This window comes from Myotis nattereri, assembly GCF_964212035.1.
Source record: "Myotis nattereri genome assembly, chromosome: 2".
NCBI lineage: Eukaryota > Metazoa > Chordata > Mammalia > Chiroptera > Vespertilionidae > Myotis > Myotis nattereri.
The window spans coordinates 205,070,449-205,091,602 of record NC_138076.1 but is presented as its reverse complement, the minus strand read 5'-3'; the positions used below and the strand labels follow the sequence as shown (position 1 = coordinate 205,091,602).

The window sequence follows — 21,154 nt, the reverse complement described above, 5'->3', positions numbered from 1 at the left end:
CAACTTTTTAACCAAGTCATTAAAAACTGTTGCCGGAACCGGTTTGGCTCAGTGGATAGAGCGTCGGCCTGTGGACTGAGGGGTCCCAGGTTCGATTCCGGTCAAGGGCATGTACCTGGGTTGCGGGCACATCCCCAGTGGGAGATGTGCGGGAGGCAGCTGATCGATGTTTCTCTCCCATCAATGTTTCTAATTCTATCTCTCTCCCTTCCTCTCTGTAAAAAATCAATAAAATATATTTTTTAAAAAAACAAACAAACAGAAAAAAAAACTGTTAATACTTGTGAAACCAGACATTACCTAAGGGACAATACTAAATCCATAGAGTCATACTTTTCATACAACCCTCTTCTCATTTTTTTCCTTCATCCATTTTTTAATCAGTTTGTTTTTTGTAGTTCTTTTTTAATTTTTTTTTTCAATTACATTCCTGGCCAGTACATGCCTAGCCTGTGGTTGAACATCAACCTATGAACCAGGAGGTCGAGGTTCAATTTGTGAGCTTTATCCCCAGTAGGGACCATACAACCCATTGACGATTCTTTCTCGTCATTGATGTTTCTATCTCTCTCTTCCTCTCCCTTCCTCTCTCTGAAATCAATAAAAACATTTTTTTAAAAAAAATTTTTTTCAATTACAGGTGAAAAGGGTGGAGGGATTGAGAAGTATAGATTGGTAGTTACAAAAGAGTCATGAGGATGTAAAAAGTACCGCATAGGGAATAAAGTCATAATATTGTAGTAACTATGTATGTATGTATGTACTAACCTGGCAAGGTGGGTACTGGAAATAGCAGGAGAATACTTTATAAAGTATATGATTACACCTGAAACTAATACAAAATGATATGGAATATAACCTGCAAGTGACAAACCATGCTCATCTTCCTGATTTAAACACCTGCCTCAGTCTTTACCTGAACCTGTTACCTTCCCAGTTCCTAGGACCTTCACCTCCACTGGACTTCAGACTCCTTGAAGCCTCATCATCTATGAGTCTCTGAATCAACTAGAACTTTCACCTAAGACCTCAGGCTCAGAACTGTCTTTGACATACCATCCTTTTCTCCAACTGGTTTCCCTTTGCATCAGCCCAGCTCTCTTTATTCACTGTGAAGCATCTCAAAAGAGCAGTCTTCACCTTACCTCTGCTTTCTCACCCCACCCCTATTATGCTCTGACAAATGTCTCTAGTCATATATATATATATATACTAGAAGCCTGGTGCACAAAAATTTGTGCACTGGCAAGGGGGGGGGGGGCATCTCTCAGCCCAACCTGTGCCCTCTCACAGTCTGGGACCCCTTGGGAGATAACCACCTGCTGGCTTAGGCCCGCTCCCCCGGTGGCAGATGGCACGCCCAATCTTGCGGTTCCTGCCCCATCTCCCCCGGTTACACATGGCAGGCCCAGATCCCGCGCAGGGCGGCACAGCGGGAGCAAATTTAACAGCCATCTTTGTTGGGTTAATTTGCATACTCTTCTGATTGGCTGATGAGCGGAGCGAAGGTATGGTCAATTAGCATCTTTGTCTTTTATTAGTGTAGATATACATAAAAAAAATTTTTTTCCCAGAGGAAGAGAGAGGGAGAGAGAGAGAAACATCAATGATGAGAGAGAATCATTGATTGGCTGCCTCCTGCATTCCCCTCACTGGAGATCAAGCCCACAACCCAGGCATGTGCCCTTGACTAGAATCGAACCCGGGACCCTTCATTCCGCAGGCTGACACTCTATCCACTGAGCCAAACCAGCTAGGGCTCTAGTGATTTTTTTTTTAATGGCTAAAACCAATGGGTTCCTGTATGCTGTCACCTATGACACCATAGGATATTGTCAGTCACTCCCTCCTTATAAAATGACATCCACACTCAATTGCCATGATCTCATATCAGCCAGATTCATCCTCTCCAAAGACATTTCTTCTGCACTCCTTCAGTGTGGGCCCACCCCAGTTTTCTTCTCTTGTCTTCATCAACATGCTCCCTGGGAGATCTCACCTGTTCCTATTCCTCTCTGCATGTGTGGCTCTCAAGTCTACAGCTGTTATTGACTTCCCTCCTGACCTCAACATCAGTATTTCCAACTGTTTATGGACTGGAATAGTAACCTGTCAGTATTTCAAACGCAGCACCTCCAAAATAAGACTTGTACCTTTTTAATCTGCTTCTCTTCCTGTGCTCCCCATTTCATTGGATGGGGACTTAGTAGAGATGTCTTTAACTTACACCACTCCCTCCTCCCTCCTCCCCATCTTTTGAGTTACCAAGACCTATCAATGCTACTCCCACATGGCCTCCCAGTCCATCTCCTCCTTCCCATTCCCACTGCCACTGCCACAGGCTCTCACTTCCTCTCTTAATTATTGCAATATCCTATTGGCCTGCTGCTTCCTGCCACTAGAGTGATCCTCAACCACAGTGCTAAACGGTTCACCCTCTTTCCAAACAAACAAAAAGTCGTTTTTTCAATAGTTCCCCATTGTCTAAAACATAAAGTTCATGATTTTTTTTAAAACCTGGCTTTCAATGCCTTCTAGAACCTTGTCTTAGCCATCCTATACTCAGCTTCTCTCTAATCACAGTTCCTGCCTTTGAGACATCTCTGTTGCCCTTGGACCGTCTGCCTGTAATTCTCATTCTGTCTTCACCCATCAATGCCACAACTCCAAAAGCTTTTCCTCCTAGTTCTCTACTCACTTAAAGCTGCTCTGTATCCTCATATCATTTTTCATGTAAGACACCAGTTATAACACTTATACCTGTTTTCCTCATGTTGAGGCAAAAAGGGTGCATTTTTCTTCTAGAATGTAAGATACTTTTAAAAAATTTTGTTTTTATTGAGAGAAACATCAATGAGGAGAGAGAATTATTGATCGGCTGCCTCCTGCACACCCCACACTGGGGATAACGCTCACAACCTGGGCATGTGCCCTGACTAGGAATTGAACCATGACCTTCTGGTTCATAGGTTGACGCTCAACCACTGAGCCATGCTGGCTGGGCAAGCTTGTAAGATTCTTTAACACTAGAAAGACTGAAATTTAGTATATACCTATATTGCCCAAAAGCAGTCAAAATGACTGCATTGTGAAAGAATAATATCGGAGCACTCTTCACTTATGTTCCTTAGCTTTTCCAATAACTCACTTCTATTCGACATTTCTTGCATGAATTTAGGGTGCAAAAGAAATAAAATAAACAACTTATTAGAACAAGTATCACTGCATAAAGATTCGAATAACAAGTACTAGTTTAGCTTATTGAGCACCTGCAACTTATCAAGTATCGACAATTTATCATGTACTTGTATGTTATCATGTGACGGTAACCGGAAAAAAATGAAAACTGTTATTTCAATACAGAGCCGAACTGGTCATATAAGAAATTTACTCAATTCAATAATAAGAGTCTAAAATTTCCCAAGCAGTCAAAATGACTGCTTTTGGGCAATATAGGTATAACACACATATATATACCAGGAATGAAGGAGGGGGAGGTAACTACAATTATTAATAAACGCATTTATATGTTGTACAAAAAGTCACAAAATTCTAAGACATTGTGTCCTTATATACATAATTGTTTTTCTAATTGAAATTAAAAAGCAGTCAAAATGACTTCCTTGGGCAATCTAGTGTTAAATTCTATTCAACAAAAAATTATGAAGCTTGTTTTTGAAAAAAATAGGCATTACAACAGCAACTAGAACTCAAAAGGAAGCTGCCGCTCAGCGACTGGATCCTCCTAGTGGGAGAGAGGCTGCTGCTGTACCGTGTGCAAGAGGCAGGCATGTGGCTGTTATGCCCAGATTTCAAGATTCCCAAGAGCCCACCAGGGAGCCAGCAAGTCCGATGCAAAAGCAAAGAGTCCTTTATTTCAAACCTAGGTCTGGCTCCCCCACCCTCCTTACTGACATAGCAGCAGGTGGCAGAGAGAGGGCTAGCCCGATGGGAAGAGGAGTTTTATAGGGGAGTGGAGTAAGGGGTGGAGAGGTGACTGTGGGTCCTGCCGATTGGCCAGGCGCAAGTCGGTGTCTCGTTACACAGGATGTGGTCATATTGATGGCGTGCACTTCCCTTGATTATCATTGGTTAGTCCAGAGAAATCCTGGGTGTGGCTAGCAGAGGCTTGGGCTTCCGGGAAGAAGCCTTGCCGAGCACATGGCTCTGCCCAAAACTGGAGGACCCAGGGTAAGATGGAGGGCGTAGTCCTCGCCCTTTCAGTGGCTTTTGTCGCCCCTGGTCTAGGACTCTGCACATGTCAGATGAAGGGCATTTTCTAGCTGGAAGGCCTAAAAGATGATGCAATCTAACATTACTATGTCCTAGCACAGGGAACTGAGAGCACAGAAGTTAGGGACTCATCTCAGGTCATCAGGTCACTGAGTGGCAGAGTAGGCCAAGCCCAAGGCCAGGGCACACTCTGCCCCGCCCCAACACTGCCTCTCCTTCCTCTGTACACTCAGGGGTGGGGGTGGAGTGTCACACCTATTAGGGTTATGAACCACAGGGAATACTGTAAAAACAATTTCTAGTCATTGGATATGTCTGGGCTGAGTGGCCAAAAAACCAGGGAAGACCTTGAAGGCCATATAAATGTTTCTCCTTTCATGAATGCATCATTTCCATAAAACTCCCTCTATGGCTTCTACAAAGCTTGCTGGTAATTGATTTTGTCCATGTCCGGTATTGTCACTGTAGCATCTTTGCCATTGATATCTGCCACAAGCATTTTCACTGCAAACGCTTTCACCACCTAAGGAATTGACCATAAGGCAATTTTGCCATAAAAAGGATAAAATCATGGAAAATAAAAGAGGGACCTTAAAAAGGACATAACATTTTTTAAAGTTTATTGAGAAATACAAAATATTTGAATACATTAAAAATGTGTGTAGATTCATGGTTATACTGTGCAGATAACTGATTTTACTTTGTGGATTGTATCTACGCACTTGTCTTTGTTCTGTGGGAAATGTTGGCTCAACTCTGCACCCTCCGAGAGGGCCCTCAGTGTCTCTCCTCCCAGTGTCATGGGTTTCAAAATAAGAAACCAAAAGAAGAAGAATGAGGAGGAGGAGGAGGAGGAGAGAGGAAGAAGAAGAGAAGGAAGAAGAAGAAGAAGAAGAAGAAGAAGAAGAAGGAGGAGGAGGAGGAGGAGGAGGAGGAGGAGGAGGAGGAGGAGGAGGAGGAGGAGGAGAAACCAACTCTTGGGGCAAATCATCTTCATCTATTTTAAGACCATCTCCACCACCCTATCTGCTTATCACCGTCTAGGCCAGCGGTTCTCAACCTGTGGGTTGCGAACCCTTTGGGGGTCAAACGACCCTTTCACAAGGGTCGCCTAAGACCATCGGAAAACACATATATAATTACATATCGTTTTTGTGATTAATCACTATGCTTTAATTATGTTCAATTTGTAACAATGAAATTGGGGGTCACCACAACATGAGGAACTGTATTAAAGGGTCACGGCATTAGGAAGGTTGAGAACCACTGGCCATTATGAGGCCTAGGTAAGATTTGTTTGTTTTTTGTTCTTCCTCACCAGAGGATATTTTCCCCATTACATTTCAGAGAGAGTGGGAAGAAGGGAAAAGGGGGGAGAGATGGAGAGAGATGGAGAGAGACGGAGAGAGACAGAGAGAGACAGAGAGAAACATCGATGTGAGAGACACATCTTCATCCTCTGGTTGCTTCCTGCATGCACCACAAACAGGGCCCTTGACTGGGAATCAAAGCTGAGACCCTTCTGTGGGTTAGCAGATGCTCTAACCACTGAGTACACCGGCCAGGGCAAGATTTATATGTAATATAAAAATGGGAGTAACTGTGAAAACTTGTCAATGAAGAAATGAAACCAAACTGACAACGAGCTTAAGTACATTAAGTCCACTGAACACAGTTGATTCGTCAATGCGGAAATGAAACCAAACAAACAAAAACCCAAACGGTCAACCAGTTATTTTATCTTTTATACAGCAAGATTGCCTTATGGTCAATTAGTCATGTGGGCAAAATGTTTGCAGCAAAAATTATTGTGGCAAGAATATGATGGTGAAAGTATTTAGAACCAATTTTCTTCTTTTTGAGAATCAAATGGTTCTATGGTTAATGAAGCATTCATTCACAGGAAAGGGGGAGATTGAACATTTTAAAAGGTCTCATTCCTGGAATGGTGCTCCTCCTGTAAGCCATCAGGAAGGTTCCAGAAAAACTGCCTGATTTTGTTTTTTTCTCTAAAAATAGGTATATAATTGAGCTGGGACTTTATTTTTTTCAAAAGGTTTCTCAAAATGATTGCCTTATTCTTAGTAGACTTCAATCAAAACCACATTAAAAGTCTCTCAAGGCATTTTATCCAAAATAAAGTTCCCTTTTAAAACTGACCTGCCCTCTTTATAAGTCACTTATCTCAGCAAAGGATATTTATTCACAGACTTTATACAACTATTTTAATGAATTAAGTAAAGAAAAAGTATTTCTTTTTCCCTGCAGTTAGAAAACAATCACATAGTCTGTGTAGATTAAACAAAATATACTTTTTTATTATTATTCCTACTTTTAAAATTTTTATTTATTGATTTGAGAGAGAGAAGCATTGATTTGTTGTTCCACTTATTTATGAATCATTGGTCGATTCTAGTCTGTGCCCTGACTGGGGATCCAACCTGCACACCTGGCGAATCAGGACGATGCTCTAACCACCTGAGCCACCTGGCCAGGTTATTATGCCTCCTTTGGAAAAGAGAGTAGGATAAAGGAACGGACATTGTGATTACTGCCCCACTAAGACCCCTGGAAAAGTCTCTCAAGGTTTTTAACAACTTGGTTAATTAGCATTTCCTCTAAGTTACCTAGGAAGGCAGCATGAATATTTTCCCTTTTCTTTTTTCCTAATTAGTAAATATACCTCAGGTAGGCTGGCTTCACTGAAGCCCCCGCCCCCCGTATAGAATAACAACCTGCCTGAAGGCTAAAGTGGCTATGTTATGGGAGTGTGTGAGATTAGAGAAAATGGCTCTTATATCCTGTGCTCCTTCAAACTCAAGAGCTCCACCACTGTTCTTGGGAAAAAAGAAAGCTTGGCTGTGAATCATTGCACAGCATTTGCCTGTGCAGCTGAAAACAATAGAATGCCATTATACTCATAGTTATAAATATTAGTAATTATACCTTCTAACATGGATTCAGCATTCCACAGGCCAAGCAACGTTAGCTGAGAGCAAGCGAAGGCATGATAAGGGAGACAGCAAGCTGGGCGTTGGGGTCAGACAGACGCAGGACTGGACCTCGGCTCCACGAATGGCAGCGACACTGGTCTGGGCCAGGCGGGCAATCTGCTTGAGCTTCTTTGTTTTAACCACAAAATATGTGTAACACCCACCTCAGAGAGGTATGAAAATTAAATACAACAAAATGTAAAAAAAGCACGCAGCATGGTTCCTGGCATGTGAAAGGTGTGCACTGGCTATTAGCTTCCCTCGGCTGACTCATCTGTCAAAAGCGGGTAATACAACCCACCCAATGAAGCCAGGGTGGGGGTCGAGTGAAACAGTTCCCTGAGGGGGCGCACCCTTGTCAGTTTCCTCTCCGTTTATTTCCTAGCCCCATTCCCCGCCCCCGTACCCCAGCTACTTAGGAGGAAAGGGCAATTCAGCATATTAGAACTTTCGAGAGAGGAAGTTTATCTTATGTCAGTTGTTTTTTTTTTACTTATCTATGGTTTTCTAATTGTTTCTCAGAGGAAAAAAAATAAATGACCAGAATTAAGTATTTTTAAGAAACTAGGAACAAGCTGGAGGCACTAGATCAGCGGTTCTCAACCTGTGGGTCGCGACCCCTTCGGGGGGTCGAACGACCCTTTCACAGGGGTCGCCTAAATACATCCTGCATATCAGATATTTACATTATGGTTCATAACAGTAGCAACATTACCGTTATGAAGTAGCAACGAAAATAATTGTATGGTTGGGGGTCACCACAACATGAGGAACTGTATTAAAGGGTCGCGGCATGAGGAAGGTTGAGAACCACTGGTCTAGATAATTGGGAGCCCTCCTTGTGATCAAAGTGTGAGAATGGACCAGCCCCAGCCCATCCTGTTCAACCATCTAAGCATTTACTTGAGACAAACAAAAAGGTCACAGTGTCACTTCAATTTAACCAACAGTTGAGTAAGAACTGCAAGGGGCGATGCAGAGAAAAGGAAAAACACACACACAACAACAACAACAGAGAGGAACAGTAAGTTTTCACACAAATCTGAGCTCTCTTCCAAAAGGTTCATGGACGCTAACATGTTATCTGCTGACTCCTGTGGAGTTTCCAGAATCGCCACTTTTGGATGAGACGGGAAGAGTCAAGGAGACAGGCCTTCGCCGGCGCCGCGGTTCACCCGCTCGGTCCACGGCACGGGCCGGTCCAGCGGCGCCGCGGGCACACGCGCCCTGGGGTGCCACCTTCACCGAGCAAGGCGCGGTGCCGCCCAATGTAATTCCTAAGGGCAGGGACGCAGGAAAACGTGCCTCTCGCCTTGAGAGCTGTCCTTTATTTATTTATTTTTGGGAAGTTCTTCTTTGGTTAAGGTTGGATTTATGTCGATATTTATGTACATGGTTTACCCACACCGAGGACGGAGGGAAACTCCCACTGTCACTGCCCTTTGGGTTTCCAGGACGAGGTGCTCCGAATCTGGTACCGTTTGCATGTGAGAAGTCCAGAAGTTCCCTTAAGCAGGCACCTAATTAAGTTGGAGGCACAAAGCCAATCAAAGGGGGAGGAGGAAATCCAACCAGAATGTCAGAATATCTTTTTCCCTTTAAAGCACGAATTTCTTTTTTCTAAGATTTTTTTTCCCCCCCTGGAGGAGAAACCGGATTAAAAACGCAACCACCTTCGGAGAGAACCTTAGACCAGAGGGCAAAGGCGCGAGGTGCACGGGCGCCGGGGTCCAGGCCGGGGTCCCGGCGGGGGTCCGGGGCTCGCTAGCTGCCCCCTTCCTCGGGCTCGCTGCAGGGCGAAGGCGCGGACGAGGCCTTGGACTCGCCGTCGCTGTTGCAGTCGGACCTGCGCGGGGGGCCGGCCGGGCCGTCCTGCCCCCGCGCGTGGCGCTCCAGCAGCTCCTGGAGGTGCTTGATGTAGCCGATGGCGGCGCGGAGCGTCTCCACTTTGCTCAGCCGCTTGCCCGCCAGCTCCCGGGGCAGGTGGTCGCGGAGGCGCGCGTACCCCTCGTTCACGCAGCGCACCCGCTGCCGCTCGCGCTCGTTGCGCTTGCGGAGGAAGGCGGGCTCGAAGGCGCCGTCCAGCGGCAGGGGCAGGTAGGGCCGTCTCGGGGCGCAGCACGCGGCGTCCAGATGCAAGGAGACCCTGAAGGGGTCCCTCAGAGGGAGGCGGGGCAGGGTCTCGGGCAGGTTCAGGGGCCCCGGGTGGAGGGGGTACGGCAAGGTCAGCAGTCCGGCCGATTTCCGTGTCTCCATCGCTCGCCAAAAAAAAAAAAGCCAACGAACAGATCAACCAAGAAGTTAATGTCTCGGCAGAAAACGAGGCTGCAAATCTTCAAAGCGGAGAGGATGGTCCATTCAGGCTGCCTGGCACGGAAGGTCTGTGTGGGGAGACGTTTCTGAGCCCCGAAGCTCAGTTCCAGAACACGCTCCCGGGAAACTGTGCATGATTCCGGAAAGCCAGTGCACGCCTCCGTCTCCTTATAAAGTTCCAGACGGAGGTGCCAGGCCAAGATTTAGGACCCCTAATCCGCACTTCAAACCTCGTCTTCCTCTCTGATCTTCTTCTTTCAAAAAGGTAACAAAAGGGGTTCCTCTGCTCGGTCCCCCAGCCTGGAAATGTGAGCGCACACCAAACAGAGTAATCTTCCGAAGCCACCCGAGGTTTGCAATTACTGTAATCCGCTGATCTGGGTCTTCAAGAGCCGAGGAATCCTCGCGGATTCCGAAGGGCTCCTCCCAGGAACCGACAGGCCTCCCGGCGGCGGAGCGAAAGTTTCCCGGAGGCTTTCTCCTTGAAAATCACAACTTGAACTGCCCTTTGTGGTTTCCGGCGTCCAGGGCTAATGGAAAGGGCTTTGAGACTGTTTGCAAACTTGCACTTGCTCTTTCATTTTGGGGGAGGTGGAGAGAAGACCTCATCAAAAGAAAAGACTGCTCCCTTGTGGTTATACAATGTGTCAAATCCAGGAGGACCCCCGAGGAAAGGCCTGAGGGTTTTCTTCTCCAAAACCAAGTCTTTAAAAATACCCCATTAGGCACTGTTTGAAGGGGACAGGAATTGGAATAATACTTGAGCAACACTCACCCATTAGGCTCCCCTATGGCGCACGCGGGGTGCTCTGGGTAGCTGTGGCACTTTCCAGGAGCACATCAAAAGCCCGAGCGAGCGGTAACAAACACTCTTCGCCAGAGTTACATCTCACAGTGCTTACTGTAAACACAGTTTAAACACTGCTTTCCGACCTCTTCTAATCCCACCCAGGATATAAGGACATCAGCTTTCCATAGTGTAAAGAGTATATTTCTATTGTATTCTTTTTGTCTTAAAAAAAAAAAGAGGCAATTTATTGTCTCCCTTGGGGGCAGGAAAGCAACATTTGAAAGGTTGAAGAGCCCCAATTCCAAGGAGGAAAGGATGAAGGCTTTGAAGACTTTTTAACACACACCCAAAAAAACGAATAATTAATCCACCCGTGATGGTGAAGGGCTTTGAAGATGAAAGTGTCATTAACAATCCAACCGTCCGGGTAATGTCAAAGAATGTGTTATCACACCGAAAAATCAGATTTCCTGTTCTGCACACCAGCACATTAAAGGCAGCTTCTGCTTTAAAAGTCCAACTTAAAAACAAGAGAAGCAAAAACCCCCTACATTTACCATCAGACTTTCTGCCTATTCCTTGGGAGCCAAGGCGTCGCCCTAACATGTTGTTGTTGTTTTTTTTCTTTTGACAAGTCCTTCGTTTCCCTATTTACTCTAAATGGTCTGCCCCAAGCAACTGGAAAAACACTTCCATCAAGGCACATAATATAGAAATAATTATTCCTTTCAGGCATAAGTTAGTCACATTTTAAAAAGCGTAACGCCCTATGAGGCTTGTTCCGGCAAACAAGCTAATATGTCATCTTAATTTCTCAGTAGAGTTCGACCTGGGGAAGGCCCTTCCTATTGGGAGAAACGCCCTCCTGAGAGGCAGGTAGACCATTAGACCACAAGGTGTTTTTTGTTTTTTGTTTTTCATGTCAAAGATATTGGCCTTTATTCTAAGAATGACAGAACATAAGTGGAGTATTTTGAGCAGGGAGGTGATGTAGTAAAATTTGTTTTTCAAAACGATCACTATCTGCAGAGTGGAGAATAGATTTGGGGGGTGGGGAGCACAGGAGAGAACAGTTAAAGGTATTTTTCATCCTCAGATTGGCAGAAATGAGAAAGATTTCTAACATCCAGGGCAGGCAAAGATTTGGGGAAGGGGCAGAAGCATAAACTGCTACAAGCTTTTGGGAAAGTAAGTATTGAAATTAATAGTGTGCATCACATATTATTGACCCAGAGACCCCTACAATTTGTCCAAAAATAAATGCACCAATATGGATTTCTACATACGTTAATACCTATTGCAATATTGTTGGTAGTGATTTTAAAAAAGAAAAAAGGAAACAGCCTCAATGTCCACCGATAGAAAAAGAGCTAATAGTTATTAGAATATTATGCTATTATTCTGATAATATTCTAATGCTAATTAGAATATTATGCTATTATTAAAAGTAATGAATTAGCTTAACTGGTTTGGCTCAATGGATAGAGCATCAACCTGCGGACTGAAAGGTTCCAGGTTCGATTCCGGTCAAGGGCATGTACCTTGGTTGCAAGTACATCCCCAGTAGGAGGTGTGCAGAAGGCAGCTGATCAATGTTTCTCTCTCATCAATGTTTCTAACTCTCTATCCTTTTCCCTTCCTCTCTGTAAAAAAATCAATAAAATGTATTTTAAAAAATAAAATAATGAATTAGATATATATGTGAGAACTTGTAGATGTGTTCATAATGTGTTAAGTGAAAAGGAGAAATTGCAGAGTAACATATCCAGCTTGAAGTCAAAACAAACTATTGTACACGACACATGTCTTTATACGTACTTGTGTAAGCACAGAAAATGAAGTGGAAAGACAAACACTGAACTTTTAAAACGGTGGCATTGGGGATAGGATGTTTATTTTTCTTTATGAATCTCTCTACTGTTTAACGCATCACCAAAGAACACATTACTTTTGTATTTTTTAATCTAATGAAGTTTAAAATAAGAGAATGTAAAGAAAACTTAAAGGACACCTTATCTGACCCAAATCAGCAGGTTTATTATGACAATTTAAAGCTCTCGGACCAGGTTTTCCAGCTCTACAAATTTATTTCTGAAGAATAAATACCTATAGGACTAAGGCCCACCTCTCCCCTACCACCCCACTAATACTATAATCTAAAATTGTCAGGTCCTGCCCTAGCCAGTTTGGCTCAGTGGATAGAGCATCGGCCTGCGGACTGAAGGGTCCTGGGTTTGATTCCGGCCAAGGGCACATGCCCGGGTTGCGGGCTCGATCCCCAGTCGGGGCCATGCAGGAGGCAGCCAATCAATGATTCTCTCTCGTCATTGATGTTTCTATCTCTCTCTCCCTCTTCCTTCCTCTCTGAAATCAATAAAGAAATATATTTTAAAAAAATAAAATTGTCAGGTACTGATTCTGTAGTGGTCTTTATAGGGTCCAAGTGATGTTATGATGTATCCACATGGTCACAAAGAATGCTAATGGGAGTTTTCTTATGCTTTTGAAGGCATAAATGAGTTGGAAATCATGTATTTTCCCGTGAGAAAATACATTATTTTACTCACAAGATGTGAAGGTGGGGAGTGGGGGAGGCCTCCTTCCTCAAAACAAAGAGACCGAAAGAGGAGGCTCTGACTCCCAATCACTCTCCAGTCAGTTCTGACCCAGACAGATGTTCTCTGCAACTTGAAAGATGCCTCCCACAAGACTGGCCGGATGGAGTAACAGGTATGCTAACCCTCCAAGGACACTGGGACTAGGTTTGTGTAGCCCAGCGGTTCTCAACCTGCGGGTCGCGACCCCTTTGGGGGTCGAATGACCCTTTCACAGGGGTCGCCTAAATACATCCTGCATATCAGATATTTACATTACGATACATAACAGTAGCAACATTACAGTTATGAAGTAGCAATGAAAATAATTTTATGGTTGGGGGTCACCACAACATGAGGAACTGTATTAAAGGGTCGCGGCATGAGGAAGGTTGAGAACCACTGGTGTAGCCCTATGTGGATCTACTTATAAAAGGGGATACAAGTCACTAAAAATCAGGTTCAAAGCCCTGGCAGGGTAGTTCATTGGTTAGAGTGTCGTCCAATACGCCAAGGTTTCGGGTTTGATCTCTGGTCAGGGCACATACAAGAAACAGCCAATGAATCAATGAATGCATAAATAAGTGGAACAACAAATCGATCTCTCCTCTCTCTCTCTTAATTAATAATAGTAATAATAATAATATCAGGTTCAGTAGCTTTAAAGGCATCTCTAAGGTCAAGGAAAACTTCCACCCCTAAAACTCAGACAGGTCCTTGAAACATGTGAGGTGAGGTGAAGAGACTTTGCTCCACTCTTGTGAAATGCCTGATACCACAGTATAGATTTGGGCTTCCCAGGCTCATGACACAGAGGTGTACACATACTCTGCTGGCCCCATATTTGCAACTATCACAAGAGGGAACAGGGAAACACACAGTATTATGAACTCATGATAAAAATCAGATTCCTGCCCTAACCGGTTTGGCTCAGTGGATAGAGCGTCGGCCTGCGGACTCAAGGGTCCCAGGTTCGATTCCTGTCAAGGGCATGTACCTTGGTTGCGGGCACATCCCCAGTGGGGAGTGTGCAGGAGGCAGCTGATCGGTGTTTCTCTCTCATTGATGTTTCTAACTCTCTATCCCTCTCCCTGCTTCTCTGTAAAAAATCAATAAAATATATTTAAAAAAAATCAGATTCCTCACAGGTGTAGTTCACACTCAGATTGATTATCCCATGTGATTCTATCCAATCAGCCTTTTTGTTTATAGCTTTTTCTATATAATAAACTGTATCACCACATGCAACATCCACCAGGGGTCTTCTGTGGTACAACTCAACATCGAGATTCGCTAAGACTACCATGGGCCACATGGAGCATCGGATTCATTTGGAAGGAACGACTGCTTGGAGCACAGCAGAATTAGGTGTTCCGCCTCGCCGGGAGCGCTTGTAATCATCTACAAAGCGATCACACAGCCGCTCCCTCACCTGCCTGCCGCCATGTGACAGCTCAGGTGCAAGGAAAGAAGACTTACACCAGGTTCCCTTGGCAGCTGCCCTGACTTAGAAGACGCACAGCCCTCGGGAGCCAGTCTTTCTTGTACCCACCTCACAGGCAGAGCTTCCAGGGGCCCACCAGGGCCAATTAAAGAGTTTTCACACTCAGGAAAGCCCAAAGCTATGCTCTCCCATCGGGTAATTACAGCTTTGCCAGGCCAAATGCAATTTACCAATCAAGTAATTGCTCTAATATGAGTAATGTTGCCTAACGACATAGTTGACAAGTCTATTTTATCAGGTTTTAGAGGAACAGATAACAGAAAGTTAACTGAAGGTTGAACTGTCATGCAGAAGGGTAAAAGCTTTATTAATCCTTTACCCACACCACTACATTCTCTTTTAAAGATAATATAACTTACAGCCAGATTTAAAGAACCACAAATATTTAGGTACAATCTAGTACTATTTTTTTCTTCTGTTCTCATCTCAAACGCTATTTACATTTTAATCTTGTCTCTGCAGCCTTTTATCATATAGAAATGTAAAATTTTGATGTAGTCAAGTACATGAATTCTTTCCTTATGGTTTTTGTCTTTTCTTTCTTATTTAGGCTACCTTTCCAACCACACGTTTACAAGGTCTTTTCTTGTCTATGTGGTACCTTGGTATGAATCAGAAAAAGGCACCAAACTCAAGGCTCGGAGAATGGGTGGCTAACTACAATCCACCTGGAATAACTACTGAGCAAGGATGCCCAAATTTGGAAAAGAAGAGAAAAAAAGGTGACATGCTTTTTTGTATCCAGGACAAACAAACAAACAAACAAACACATTTTGAGATTCTAATTGGGATTGTGTTCAATATACAGATTAGAGAGAATTGACTTTTTACAAAAATCCTCACCTGAAGATATTTTCCCCCCCATTGAATTTTAGAGAGACTGGAAGGGAAGGAGGGGGGGGGGCGTAGGGAGAAAAACATCGATGCAAGAGAAACCCATCCATTGGTTGCCTCCCACACTCGCCGCAACCTGGGCCAGGGATTGAGTCTACAAGCGAGGTACACCTTGACTGGGAATCGAACTTGCAACCCGTAGGTCCGAGGGCTGATGTTCTAACCACTGAGAAAACAGGCCAGGGCAAGCATGGACTTTTTATAAAATATTGATGCTCTCTTATAGGAACATAGAACTCATTAATTCAGGGTTTCTTTTCTGCCCTTTAATAAAGTTCCACAGGTTTCTTCATGTAGATTTTACATGTTTCTAGGTTTGGTTGCTGGTATGAATGGAATTTTTTTTCTATTCTTCAAAGCTACTGATTTATTTCATGTTAATCTTTAATCCAGACATTGCAGTGATCTCTCTTATTAGTTCTCATGGTTTTTGAGGTAAAAATCTACATACAGTTAAATGCACATATATTAAATACACAATTTAATGAGTTTTGCTAAATTTATACAATTGTAAAGCATCATCCCACTCAAGATAGTTCTAATCATTATTTTCAAAAGATAATTTTGTAGGATTTTAACTATAATCATATTGTCTACTAGTAATCATAGTTTTGTTTCTTCCTTACTATAACTCATTTATTTTTCTTAATGAATTTCACTGCCTAAGATCTTCAATCCAATGCTAATTGTAGTAGGAATAGTTAGCTAGCATCCTTGTATTTTTTACAGGAAAGCTTCTAATGTTCCACCATGTAGAAGATATTCTTTATCAAATTAATGAAATTTTCTTCTACTCTTAGTTTGCTAAGAGTATTATCAGGAATGGCTGTTAGATTTTATCAAATGCATATGTAAAGACAACCACGCATATTTTCTTCTTTATTAGTGCAGTAAACTACAATAATAGGTTTGCTAATATCGAACCTTTTTGCATTCCTGGGATTAAATCTTGTGGAGTCATAATTCTTTTAATACACTGCTGGATTCAATTTGTTAATATTTTATTGAGACTTCGTTCCCACAGTCCCACATTATATTGGTTCATAGTTTTATATTCTTGTGCTCTCCTTTTGTGAAGTTTTAGCATTAATTTAAACTTTAAAAAAAGTTGATTAGCTTTCCATCTATTTCTACGCTGCAGAAGCATTTGTAAAAGGTGGACATGATCTATTCCTTGAAGATTTGGTAAGCCACATCCTAATAACTACATGAAACTTCTTTAGTATTACATTTTTCAGTTACTTTTTAATTTCTTTTATCCTTACTGTTGGAATTTTAGGAGGCCGCTGGTACTGCTCTTATCTTTCCCTCCCGAGTTGTCATCCTCCTTCACTGGCAACTACTACTCCTTTGTGATCAGCCTAGAATCACAGATGGGCAATTTAATTTTTATGCCTTAAAACCCTAAAATAGATCAGAGCAATACGTTAAATTAACCCCAAAGCCTGGTGGTCCCGAGGCCAAAACCTCATTCTCGATTCTTTCCCTATTTCTAATGAAGATCATTCCAATATAGCTGGCCAGAGGTTATGCAATCAAATAATTTATCAATTCAATAATACTCTAAATTTAAAATTACACTCCCCTCCCCATAATCGAATTGCTAGGGATAAATTAAAACCTCAAGTTTAAATAACCTTACCCTTATGGGTTACAATGTAAAGATATCAGCATCAACATTTCTTTGGTTGAACTCCACAGATTGTTCCCTCAATTTCTAATTCTCCTCAGCCTCAGCGAGTGGGGTACTCCCCAGCCTGACAGAGTCACGGCTCCTTCAGCTGTTACAGCCTGGGCGGTCCTCTGCCGAAACGATTCTAGTTCCTTCAGATCTGAAAAATCAAGTGCGACACCAGGTGTACTCCACTTTTTAAGTGCCAAGAGGTAACAGAACACACAAGATTAGCTCCGTTCCAGCCCCACATCTGCTCCATTGAAAAAAACAAGCCCTTTTGCAGCCATTAGAGGAGCTAGTTATACCAGGCACTGAGGACGTTAGCCCAAAAGAAATACTGTTCCAAATACCAATGCTCAATCTTCGATGCCCGTGTGACAGCTTCCCAAGGTCAGAGCAGAGTCAGAGCCTATCCAAGAAAAGGCAGGCTGCCTCATCAGAATGGCCACCAAACAAACCACCTCAAGACGCAGTAGCTTAAGACAACAAGCATTTATTTAGTTCATGAGCCGGAGGGGCAATGAGGTAGGCTGAGTTTGGCTGAGTTCTAGCAGGTCTGATATGGCAAACTCAGGATCAAAGGGCAGAAAAAAAGTTCCACTTCTTCCCAGGATGACTTGTCAAGTCACCTTGCAAAGGGCATGGTTACCAGGAAGAGTAAAGACCTGGGGCCATTAACACCGTCCTTGTCTTTTACCCTCTCACCCTAAGATAATCACACTCTTTGAACCAGGCACATGTCAGGGCTCAGGAACCACATGGGGCTAGAGGCTACCATATTGGATAGTACAGTTCAGTGTTCCTGGCCTCCTTGCAATTCCTCAAACCTGCCAGCCATTCTCCTTCCCTGGCAGCCATTCTCCTTCCCTGGCACCTTTTCCCCTCTCTGTCCCTCTGCCAAAATGCTCTTCTTCTAGGTGTCCACATGGATGACTCCCTCGCCTCCTTTAGCTCAAATGCCACCTTTCAATGGTGACATCTCTGTCTACCCACCTTAAAATTGCAACCCCCCCCCCCCATCTCTGAGCACTTTCTAGCTATCCTCCCTGCCACATTTTTTTTCATGGTTATTTATTGCTATCTGGTATTTTTTATATTTTAATTATTTGTTTATTATCTGTCTTCTTCTACTATAATGTAAGCTCCACAAGGGCTGGTATTTTTTGCCTGTTGAGTTCACTGCTGTGCCCCCAGAGCCGAGCAATGCCTGGCGCATAGTAGGCACTCAACAAATGTTTGTTGAACAAACTCTACTCTTTCCACGTTTTCTGCAAAATATTAAAGAAATGAGTCTGTTAGAATCCGATAATATAAATTATAACCGTATCAGGCTTACGGAGGAGAATCCCAGGAATGTCAAAGAACAACTTTACCTGCATGAGAAGTCCTGCTTCCAGACCCTCCTTCACATGAGCAATTGGAAGCAGGATTAGAAACCATATCTGAAAGAAAGATATCCTGAGTAGCCCAATCCAGGCCCAAACTTACCCATTACTGTCCTTGTCTTAGGGCTAGAAGATAATGTTTAAAGGTAATTTGTTCTCTACATCCGTTTTTTCCACCCAGCAAAAATGTTAATGGTTGTTACCTGGTTAATCTTATATACAGTTATCTCCAAGGTCTACCCTACATCTTTGTTTCCCAGCCTTTCTGATTCTTGGGTCACTAATACTAAAAGAGCAGGTCACCCTACATGAGCTCCTCAGGGAACCTTCGGACATCCATTTGCTGTACATCTCCATATAAATAGATATGTGAGTTAATAAGCATAGCTTAGACCAGCCATGGGCAAACTACGCCCGCCGTTTGAAATGAATAAAACTATTGAAAAGAAAGACCGTACCCTTTTATGTAATGATGTTTACTTTGAATTTATATTAGTTCACACAAACACTCCATCCACGCTTTTGTTCCGGCCCTCCAGTCCAGTTTAAGAACCCATTGTGGCCCTCGAGTCAAAAAGTTTGCCCACCCCTGGCTTAGACCTATGCCAGTTTGGCTTGCATTTATTAAGCACCTCATGTGTGCTAGGTATTGTGCTATGTCATATAGCATTCAATAAGATAGACATGGGTCGTCTCCAAAACTAAAAATCTATTTGGCAAGCCAAAAAATTAAACAATTACTTACAATAAAGACAAGAATGATGCGAGAGCATGGACCTAATCTAATCTGGGGAATGGGGTTAGGATGCTTCAATTTATGGATCCTGACATCACTTTTAAAAAATGGACTTTTTGAGGTATTTTTACATGTACTAAAACTCACGCATTTTAAGTGCACTATATATTTTGACAAATATATACAGTCATGTAACCACTACCACAATCAAGAAAATTTCAATCATTCCTAAGTTCCCTCCGCCCCTTTTCAGGCAGTCTCACCCTCTCCCAATCATTCCAAGTCCTGATAATCGCTTATCTACTTTCTATTACTATAATTTCCTACAATTTCATATACATGACACACCTGTTATGTAGTCTTTTGTGTACGGCTTCTTCATTTAGCTTAATGCTTTTGAGATTCATTCATGCATCAATAGCTTGTTCCTTTTCATTGCTATGTAGTATTCCAAAATGTATACTCTAATTTGTTTATTAATTCACCAGTATGGACATTTGGATTGTTTCCCATTTGTGGGTATTACAAACAAAGATTTTATAAACATCCTATATAATAAAGAGGTATTATGCAAATTAACTCTCACACCCTCACAAGATGGCTGCCTATGACCAGGCCGGCAGGGAGGTTAGTGAGGGGTGGCCAAACGACTGAACAAGCAGGCTGCGTGGGGTGACCAGGCTGGCAGGGGGGTGCAGTTGGGGGTGATCAGGCTGGAAGGGGGGACAGTAAGAGGTGACCAGGCCAGTGGGGGGGGGTGCAGTTGGGTGAGACTAGGCTGGCAGGGGGGGCAGTTGGGGGCAATTAGGCTGGCATGGGGGCAGGAAGGGGCAAGTAGGCCAGCAGGGAGGGGGCAGTTGGGAGCAACAAGGCCAGCACGGGGTGGGGGCAGTTAGGGCAACCAGGCAGGTGAGCGATTAGGAGCCAGCGGTCCAGGATTGTGAGAGGGATGTCCCAGGGATCGGGCCTAAACCAGCAGTCGGAATCCCCCAAGGGGTCCCAGATTGGAGAGGGTGCAGGCTGGGCTGAGGGGGACCCTCCCCGTGCACGAATTTCATGCACCGGGCCTCTAGTTTGTTTATAAGTCTTTGTACATATATTTTTATTTTCTCTTGGGTAACTACCTAGAAGTGTAATTACTGAATTGTAGTGTATAAGAAATTGCTAAGTTATTTTCTAAAATGGCTGTAGCATTTTGTCTTCCCATCAGCGCAGTATAAGAGTTCCAGTTGCTTTGTATCTGCACCAACACTTAGTTAGTCTTTTTAATTTTGGCCATTCTAATAGGTATGTAATGTTCTCTCATTGTGTTTTGATTTGCATTTCCCTAATAACTAATGATGTTTCTTGACTTTTTGTGTGCTTAATTGCCATCTATACATCTTACTTGGTGAAGTAGCTTTTCAAATATTTGGTCCATTTAAAAAATTGGGTTGTTTGCCTTCTTATTTTTTGAGTTTATAGGGTTCTTTATAGGTACCAGACTAAAGTCCTTTGTCAGATATTTGTTTTGCAAATATTTTATCCCTGTCTATGGGCTTGATTTTTTATTTTGTTGAATGTGTCTTTTCAAGACCAAAAGTTTTAATTTTAATGAAGTTCAATTTGTTAAATTTTTTTGGTTCCTAATTTTTGTGTCCTATCAAGGTTATAAAGTGTTTCTTCTATATTTTTTGTCTATAAACATTGTAGTTTTTAGCTCTTAGATTTATCTGACCTTCTTTTTATACACACCTCTGATATTATTAAAACTGTTCAAAAAGAAAAGTCATGGAAAGCCAGAGTGAAGTCATTCAGCCTTTTATAAGACACATCATCATTCCCTTGGCTCTAGGTTTGCAGTGGCATTTTAGGGAATACCATCACTTACGGCATGTTGACTTTCTTGATTTCGATTTCTACGTGTTGTCAACAAGAAAGCAAAACCAATGTGACCTGCTAAGGTTCAGCGATTAGCTCCCTCAAGTGGAATGTGCTTTCTCTTTATGAGAAGTAAAGGAAGGAAAACATTATGTAAGCTGACACCATTCTCAGCTC

General features: G+C 43.0%; 1 protein-coding gene across 1 annotated transcript; it reads right to left on the bottom strand.

The window, feature by feature from the left end:
- Positions 1 to 8,155: 8,155 nt before the first annotated feature.
- ASCL4 (achaete-scute family bHLH transcription factor 4) lies at positions 8,156 to 9,482 on the bottom strand (the record flags this gene model as incomplete). The annotated part of the gene is made up of 1 exon (XM_081082254.1): positions 8,156 to 9,482. One exon carries the CDS (start codon positions 9,480 to 9,482, stop codon positions 8,991 to 8,993), a length of 492 nt encoding a protein of 163 aa, XP_080938380.1. The 3' UTR covers positions 8,156 to 8,990.
- Positions 9,483 to 21,154: the final 11,672 nt, after the last annotated feature.